This window comes from Mastomys coucha, unplaced genomic scaffold (genome assembly GCF_008632895.1).
Source record: "Mastomys coucha isolate ucsf_1 unplaced genomic scaffold, UCSF_Mcou_1 pScaffold18, whole genome shotgun sequence".
NCBI lineage: Eukaryota > Metazoa > Chordata > Mammalia > Rodentia > Muridae > Mastomys > Mastomys coucha.
Window position 1 is genome coordinate 98,405,527 of NW_022196900.1, and position 9,393 is coordinate 98,414,919.

General features: G+C 49.1%; 1 protein-coding gene across 1 annotated transcript in view; it reads right to left on the bottom strand.

Annotated features, from left to right (window-relative positions):
• Window positions 1-9,393, bottom strand: part of LOC116096968 (chymotrypsin-like elastase family member 2A) — a 12,711-nt gene that overhangs the window by 2,118 nt on the left and 1,200 nt on the right. The window contains exons 3-7 of the mRNA XM_031379352.1: window positions 6,220-6,317; window positions 5,698-5,826; window positions 5,294-5,430; window positions 2,534-2,679; window positions 1,438-1,590 (exon numbers count right to left, since the gene is read on the bottom strand). Of these exons, the coding sequence (XP_031235212.1) occupies window positions 1,438-1,590; window positions 2,534-2,679; window positions 5,294-5,430; window positions 5,698-5,826; window positions 6,220-6,317 (663 nt within the window). The remainder of the gene's footprint in view (window positions 1-1,437; window positions 1,591-2,533; window positions 2,680-5,293; window positions 5,431-5,697; window positions 5,827-6,219; window positions 6,318-9,393) is intronic.

Sequence of the window (9,393 nt, forward strand, 5' to 3'; positions counted from 1 at the left end):
CCCCCCCCCCCCCCCCCCGCCAGTCCCCCAGCATTCTACCGTACTGGCTGCTCTCCCAAGAATGCAGGGGGCTCTGCCCAGGTACCCAGCAAGGTTTGCTTTTCCCCTTTGGTCACCTTGACTCCTATGCCCAGCCATCTGTTTTGCTGTGTCCGCCTGTGGCTAGGAACAGCAGGTGCTGGGACAACAGGTCACGCTTTGGGTCCCAAAGGTGCTGCCAGGCTCAGCTGTGTTCTAACTAATGCAGCAGCTGGGACCACAAAAGAGGATCGGAGGATGTGGCTGGGACAAAGCCCAGAAGCATCTCCCACCCAATCATTGTAGCTCCTTTGAAATGCTCTTAGCTGGCTTTTGATTTCTCTCTGTCAAAATTTAGTCATCCCCAGTTCATAATCAAAACAAAAATGGAAAACAAAAACAACAACAAAACCTTCCAAACCTTAACCCTTCTCTTGAATTTTCCATTTTTCTCTTACTTAAAAAAAAAAAAAAAAAAAAAAAGCAAAGTGAATAAGTTAAAAAAAAAAAAAAAGCATTTACTTGTGGTGTGTTCGTGTATGTACCACAGCACACCCGGGGATTGAACTCGGATCATCAGTCAGGCTTGGCACTAGCCCCTTTATGCCACTGGTCCACTTCTGAGTCCTGACAACCTTTCCTGGGAGCTCTGGGGCTGAGTCTGGTTGTGGGCTGCACAGACTCAGCAGACAGGACGGAGAAGCAGGCAGGTGAGTGCGGGCAATCACGGAAGCAGCCTTAGGCTGCCCCTGACAGCCGGCCCCCTCAGGCACATGCTCAGATGGGAAGGACTCTGCCCATAGGGTGTATTTTAATCCACTCCCTATTTGCTTTTCTGTAAAATGAGACTTGAACTGAGCCAGATTCCTATGCGGGTACAGCCAGCTGGATGACAGAACCGCAAGGGTGGTGACTCATGTGGCATCGCCCACAAAGAACGGAAGCTGCCATTGGTCATTATCCCCAGTTCAGCGTGCAGGGAACCTTAAATTGAATTAGACGATTGGAAAACCAAATGTGAACTGACGGCTCTGAGCACGTGCCTGAGGGGGCCGGCTGTCAGGGGCAGCCTGAATTGCCCGCACTCACCTGCCTGCTTCTTGGTTCTCTGCCTGCTCGGTCTGTGCAGCCCACAACCAGACTCACGGAGTCCCGTCTGCCCCGGGACAGCCTGTCATCTTATTGGGGTTGGGAGAGCACTCTTCAGGGGAATTAAATGCTAAAAACTTAAGGTTAGAGGAGTCTCAACCCAGGAGTGGGATTTGCAGATAAATGTCGCCGACAGCAGTGGAGGGAGGGGACTGGGCCTATATACCCAAAGGAAGAAATGAGACCCACTTGCTGATCCTGGGAACACCCCCACCCCCACCCCCCGCTCGCCTCATGGCAGGCTCTGGGTTCAGGAATGGCGGTTCTTACCGCGTTGATCCAGTCAATGTAGCTGGAGACCCTGGTGAAGACAGACGGCTTGCGGGGGTAGTTGCAGCCCAGAGTAGAACCGAAGCTCACGATACCGTGCACCTGCCACTGGCCATTAGATGCCCGGCAGTTCAGTGGTCCGCCGGAGTCCCCCTGAGGAAGCCAGAGGTGGGCATTAAGGGAAGAAGAGGGTGCCCAGAGGGGCCTGGTTCTTAGGATATTGTTCTACAAGGTCAACGTCCTCTGAAGCCAGCTTTATGGTCACAGGTGGTGGTACCTTGCCTCCAGTAGCTGGTATTTATTTTTGGATACAAAGCCGTAAGTAAGTGCTGCCATTACAGGCGTGGATTATCATGTTGCTTCTGCTCACCTTTTACTTATTTATTTAAAAAAACAAAAAACAAAAAAAAACCAAGGTCTTTCCATGTAGCGCAGGCTGTGCTGAAATGTGTAACAACGGCCCTGTCTCAGTCTCCCTAGTGCTGGGGCGGTAGGTATGTGCCCCAGGTTGGCAGCTATGCCCTTTCTATGCCTCTTCTTGTTTCACCCTCCTGAGAGCCCATCAGGCCAGCATGAGTTTCTCTGGTTCATTAGGGAAGGCAATTGTTCAGAGAATGGGACTTGCCCAAGGGAGACCTTAGTGTGTGTGGATGTGGGTCTACATAGTCAAGTCATTGACTGCATCTGAAGGTGTGGGCTCCCTCCCCCCGTTGACTTCCTCTGCAGATTCTGCCTGTACCAAGTCCTTTGGTTCGTGACACTGTCTTTAAGAAGACTTCCGTAGCAGCTACCGAAGGGGCCACCTTGGGCCATTACTGTGGGATGACGGTAATGAGAGATCTGGAAGAGATCCAAGGAAGACCAAAGACTGCCTAGCAGTTAGGCAGAGAGAATGCAACAGGGCGATGGTACTTAGAACACCTTTTCTGGGGACGAGGAGAACGAAGGTCAGGTTCTGAACTGTTCCAGAACAGTTTCCAAGGCTCCTGCCCAGGAAGGAAGAAGATGGATGCTAGGATACCTCCCTACCCCCGACTGTCCCCTACACCACATCTGTGCCGTGTTTTGCTGTAGACAACCGATTGGGGATACTCACATTGCAGCTGGAGGTCACGCCATCGCCACCAGCGCACACCATGGTGGTCTTCACGGAGCTTCCCCACCAGCTAGCGCTGGAGCAGGTAGCATAGTCCACAACCAGCAGGCGGCCCTGCATCAGGACGTCCGGACTGGCCCCGTTGGCTGAAAGAGACCATGGAGAGAAGGCATGAGGGTGGGAGGGCAGGGGGGCTCCCAAGTAGAGGAGACAATGGGACTGCCGGGGATGTGCTTGCGATGAAATGAAAGCATGGAGACCTGAGTTCAGATCCCCAGTGCGCGTGAAATGAGCCAAGTGTGGCTGTGGGAGTGGGGATATAAACAGGAGGATCCCTGGAGCTTGCTAGCTACTATACAAAATGGGGGTATGAGAGGAGAAATGTCGCTGCTGTGTCTTCTGTCCACCCCTTCCTTTCTGGTCCAGGTTACTTTTTCCCACCCATGAGGTTGCTGCAGGTGGCCATGTTAGTTTGCATTGTATCCTCAGTTGATTGGTTGGTGTTCTGGCTACTCGTGATTGGTTCAGGGTGAGCATCTGACTCAACCTAAAGCCAATGAGCTCTTTCCTCTGGGATTCTGGTGTGGGCAGTGGCTGCCATTTTCTTTAGTGTGGAGAAGGGTGAGGCAGAAAAAAAACCACTCTGAAGGAGAGTTCTGGTTTCTTACAGGCTCCAAACTCTTTGATCTAGAATGTTCCTGACATCTATCTATCTATGTGCTTACCTTGGGTGAGAATTCCTCTTTTTGCTGGGCTAGTTCCACAGGTTTCTCTTACTTTACTATGAGAAGGAGCTGTCTAGAGCCCTCTAGCTGGAAAAAAAAATACTCTTGTGCCCCATGGCCCCAGTGACATTGTCTACATCACTGCCACAGTTGACCAGGATAAAGGTCATTTCATTCTCCGTGTTTGTGTGTGTGTGTGTGTGTGTGTGTGTGTGCATGCGTATGTGTGTGCATGCATGAGTGTGTGTGGTGTATGTGCATGTGGAGGTCAGAAGTCAACCTCTAGTGCAGTGGTTCTCAACCTCCTAATGCTGGGACTCTATTTATTCTATCAAAGTCTTTGTCTATTTTTTATTATTTATTATATGTAAGTACACTGTAGCTGCCTTTAGACACTCCAGAAGAGGGCATCAGATCTTATTATGGATGGTTGCAAGCCACCCTGGGATTGCTGGGATTTGAACTCAAGACCTTCGGTAGAGTAGTCAGTGCTCTTCCCTGCTGAGCCATCTCTCCAGCCCCCAGCTGTGACTCTTTAATACATACAGTTCCTTATGTCATGGTAGCTCCCAACCATAAAATTATTTATTGCTACTTTATAACTGTAATTTTGCAACTGTAGATGAATTGTAACATAAATATCTGATAAACAGGGTATCTGGTATTCAATCCTGAAGGGGTCGCCACCCACAGGTTGAGAACCATGTCCCTAACGCCATCCACCTGGACTTTTGAGTTACCGTCTATCCTTAGCTTAGGGCTCACCCAACTGGGTGAGGCTGGATGGCTATGGAACCCTAGGGATCCGCCTGTTTCTACTTCCCCACAGTTGGAATCGTAAGTACCCACAACCACAGCTGGCTTCTTTCCAGGGTTCTGAGGACCTGTGTCCCCAAGCTCGCAAGGTAAGCAGTTTACCAACTGAGTTATTCCCCCATACCTCATTATCACTCCTTAATCATAGTTTATCAGGCTCTCCAAATGAGCCAGTCCTCACAGTTAACATTTATTCCCGTTTGGCAGACGGGGCACGGAAGACTGCTCTAATTAGCGCTTGGTTAACACTTTCCAGGGTCCAAAGCACTTCATACATATCTTTGACCTTCACCGCAGATTTATACTTTACAAATGAGGAAAGAGGCTTTACAAAGGGCCTAGCGTGAGCAAAGTGCGTATATTCAAGCAGCCTGAGCTACCTCCTGGCCCCCTCTCTCAATTTCCTTGTTTGGTGTTGGGCCTCATTGCTCTCTACAGAGAGAAAATGGCCGCCACTGCAAACAGCAGTTCTTTTCAGGGGGAGGATCTCTCTTCCCAATTCCTATTGGCTTGGCTTGAGTCATAGAAGTTCATCCCTGATCCAATCACCAGTGAGCAGAACACCAACCAATGAAATGAGAGGACACAGTATAGCCAAACCTGGCCCAGCTTTAGGCAGCGAGAAGAGGATGTGATGAGGGAGGGCCTTGGGCATTTCATGGAGTTCTGGAAGCCTGAGGTCACATAGTACATGTTATTCTGAGCTCTGGCCTTGGGCCAAGTGAAAGACACAGTGTGGTCAAGGCGCAGTGGATACTGTGCGCTGTAGTTACTATCCATAAGTGCTTCCACGGACTGTCTTCTCTCGACTTCTCTGTACCTTGTCTTTTTTTTTTTTTTTTTTTTTTTTGGTTTTTTGAGACAGGGTTTCTCTGTATAGCCCTGGCTGTCCTGGAACTCACTCTGTAGACCAGGCTGGCCTCGAACTCAGAAATCCGCCTGCCTCTGGACCTTGTCAACTATATATAGCCACTACCCCCTCTTCCTCCGCTGTTCTCTGCCCCATTTTACAGATGAGGAAGCCTCCAGAGGAGCTCAGTAACGTGCCTGAATCATTCAACTAATAAAACTGAGATTTGAACCCCCGACACATTTTACCAGTCTCCACTAGCCTGTCCCTCTAAGGCAGCCAAACACCCTAGGGACAGAGGTAACAGCACCTCCCTTCCTTGCCAGGCCTTCGGGGGTGGGGTGGAGTCGCCTACTTGCTTTCACTTACTCTGCAGCCGGCCCCAGCCTGTGACATAGCAGGGGGAGTTGTTTGCAAGAATGGTGCCAGCAGGTGGGAGGCAAGCAGTCTGGATCTTGCTGGTCAGGGACACTGGGCTGGCCAGTTTGATCAGGGCAATGTCATACCTGGGTCAGGAAAAAAAGGTAGAGTAGAAAGGGTGTTGACTATTCCTGTCTACCTTTGTCATTTCCCAGGGAAGATCCCAGGTTGACCCTGCAGGCAGGGTAGCAGGATCTCCCACGGCCTTCACTTCTCCCCTCCTCTGATAACTCCACCATTCCCACAGTGACTCCTGTAGCTCCCTTCCCTGCAGAAGAGGCAGAGGTGGGTTGACCCCTCTCTGTGCTGCTGCCAACCCTACCCCTGAGAACACCAGCTAGAACAGAACATACCCATTGGCGATCTTTTGAGAGTTCCACCTCTCGTGGACCACAAGCTTGGAGACCTGAACAGCCACTGAGCCAGATTCCGAGGTGGAGAGGCTGTGTCGGCCCAGCAGCACACGGTAGGTCCGAGAGTTGCTGTGAGAGGCCAGAGGGAGAGGTCAGTGACCTCGTCCCCACCCCGCCGACCCCCAATCTCTGTGAGCAAGGACACCCCAGTGCAGAGTGTTATCAAGGAAACAATCCCTTGTCCAGAACCGTTACTGGTTTTCCCAGGAAGGCAGACGCTGGGCTGTTTCTTTCTCTTTATCCTGCTGGCACGGGGCATTCAGTGCATGCTGTGTATGGACCGGGGGACCACACAACCCTGATAGATATGCGCCTGCGTCTCACGTAGGCACGTGAGGATTCTCTCCAGGCTCCTTTACAGCCCGTGGATCGGTCCAGTAGGGGATCTGTGCTCTAGGGCTGAGTGCCGCTCCACGACACCATGAACAGCTAGGTGAGCAAGGAACAATGGAATCCAGTTACCTGATGCAATGGGCAGCTGTCATAACCCAGTTGTTGGCCACCAGGGAGCCTCCGCAGGTGTGGTACCACCTTCCAGAGGAAAGGTACTGCAGGGACACCTGGGGGTGGGGGAGAACAGATACTCAGGTGGGAGAGACTGTCTCAAAGCAATAGCAAGACCTAACACAAATCTACGATGAACAAACGATTAAAACTTTGACTAAGTAGGGCATGATAGGTCTGTAATGTCAACACTCAGAGTGCTTGCTGGCTGAGACAGGAGGATGGAGAATTCCAGGCCAGCCTGGGCTACCTAGTGAGCCTGCATTGTAGCACTTAGCCCAACCCTCATCCTGTTTCCTTTCATTTCTGATAGTCTTGCTATGTAGCCCAGGCTGACCTTTAACACTCCCCCCCACTCCCCATCTTCCTAATCCACTTCCCAAGAGCTGAGATTGCCGGTGTGAGCCACCATGCCTGCTCACCCATATATTCTCAGTGCACAGCAGCCAGAAAAACCCCTTCATAACATAAGTCTGATGAAAACTATGCTCTGCCCAGACCATCCAGAGGTTCCTCTCATGTAGTGTAATGGAATGAGGTCCTACACCATCTCTTTGACCTTTCAGACTTTTACTTCTGTTCTGTGCCAGCCACACCAATCTCCGTCAAGCTGTCATTCGGGTAGACTGATCCACCACTGTCTTAAGGTCTTTGTATTTACAGTCTGTTAGCATAACCTTCCCTACTTCCGACTGGCCTCTTCCTGGACGCCATCTTCTCCATCAACAGTTTCTATGACAACCCCATCCAAAACATTGCACACAAGCACATGAATGTAGGACTGGCAAGTTTTAGGTCAACTTGACCCAAGCTAGCGTCATTTGGGAAGAAGGAGCCTTAACTGAGAAAATACACCCACCAGATAGCCCTGTAAGCAAGCATGTGGTACACGTTCTTGATTGATGATTGATGGCTGATGTAGGCGGGCCCAGCTCACTTGTGGGCGGAGCTACTTTTGGGTTTGCCATAAGAAAGCAGGCTGAGCAAGCTATAAGAAGCAAGACAGGCCTGGCGGTAGTGGCTCACGCCTTTAATCCCAGCACTTGGGAGGCAGAGGCAGGCAGATTTCTGAGTTCGAGGCCAGCCTACAAAGTGAGTTCCAGGACAGCCAGGGCTATACAGAGAAACCCTGTCTCAAAACAAACAAACAAACAAAAAAAGAAGCAAGATAGCAGACAGCACTCTGGGTTCAATCCCTAGTACTGTCGGACCCGCACAATGAAGGACACTGAGAATTCAGTGACTAACTGACAACACGAGTTCACGCCCCAGGACCGTGTGGACCCGCGCAAGTTGTCCTCTGACATCCACACGAGTGAGGTGGCGTATGTGATCCCCCTCCCCTGCAGATAAACGTAATAAAATAAAACACACAAAGATCCTCAAAAGGGAGCCATTCCAATCTAAAGCATACAAAGACCTCCCTAAAGATAGAAACAGAAAAGGCAGGGTTGAGCCATTGATTTGGGTTCTGAAGGGCGACCAGTCAAGTTTATTGGGGAATCAAGAAATAGCTCCCTACCACATGGAGGGCATTTGAAAATCGGTTGCCTTAAAAAAAATTTTTTTTTTTGAGATGTATCATATAGTTCAAGCTGGTCTCAAATTCTTTATATAATTAAAGATGTACCCAAATTCCTGATCCTCTTGCCTTCGCCTCCCGAGCTCTAGGCTGACATTCATGTACCACCATGACCAAAATGTTATTTGGTGCTGCAGATCAAATCCAGGGCTTCCTGCAAATAACTAGCTGAGCACCGTACTCAACCCCTGAATCAGATTTGACTCCAGTCTCTTCCCTAGCTCAGCGGGGTAACTATGGGCTGTTTCACAACCATTCAGAGTCCCAGTTCCTTTACCAGAAAAATCGGGAGCACTGGAACAGCGCTCTCTGGCATCACTGATCATTCCAATAGGACAACACTCCAAAGCGTTAAATACTGTAGCAGACGTCACGTGGCACGTGTTCATCAGACGTGGGCACGTGTGTAATCTCCCACCACTCCTGTGACCCCCATAGGGCACAATTTCTTGTTTATCATGTCCATTTTACATTTGAGCAAACAAAGGCAGCCGAGCATAGCAATCACACAACAGGACTGTTAACTCTATCTAATGGGACCTATGGACAGAGTTTATGACTATTCCACACGCATAGTCAGTGCTCGGAATAGTGGCACGTGCCTTTAATCCCAGCACTCTGGTGAATCTCTGAGTCTGAGGCCAGCTTGGTCTATACTGTGTGTTTCAGAATAGCCAGAGCTACGTAGAGAGACCCCCCATCTAAATAAGTAAATAAGTAAGTAAATAAATAAATAAACTTCCTGGCTTTTATTTTATGTGCCTGTGTGTTTGCCTTCATGTACGTACGTGTACCATGTGCTTTGTGAAGCATGGCATGGATCCCTTGGAACATTCTAAACTGTTGTAAATTGCTTTGTGGGTCCTGGGAACAGAATTCAGGTCCTCCGAAAGAGTGGCAAGTGTTCTTAACTGCTGAACTTTCTCTCTACTCCCCAGGAAAGCTATTTTAAAATATACGTGCTTCTGGCATATAAAAACGTGTAGAGTAATACAGGTGGTAGTGATACATGTCTTTAATCCTAGCACTTAGGAGGCGGAGGAGGGGAAGCACTGTGAGTTTGAGGTCTGGTCTACACGGAGTTCCAGGACAGGCAGAGCTACACGGAGAAACTCTGTCCCTGAAAAACCAAAAAACTAAACAAATGTTGAATATATAGAATGTATTTGATGTTGGGTATGGTTTTCTGAGTCTGGATATTACAACCCTATCTAGCAAGACTCCATCTCAAAACAATCAACGAAAGTTCTTCTCTATAGCCAACTTTGCAACTACTAAATACAAATTATGCCAAGCAAGAGAGGTTTTTTTTTTTCTTTTTTGGTTTTTCAAGATAGGATTTTTCTGTGCACCCCTGGCTGTCCTAGAACTCACTCTGTAAACCAGGCTGGTCTCCAACCTGGAGATCTTCTTGCCTCTGTCTCCCAACGGCTGGATTTAAGGCAACATCAGCAAAAGATTTTTAAATATATCAATTGTAAGGGTCACATACATCCTATGGAAAGACCTAGTAATTTGTGCTTGTATCAAATTTTAGTTTTGATATGACT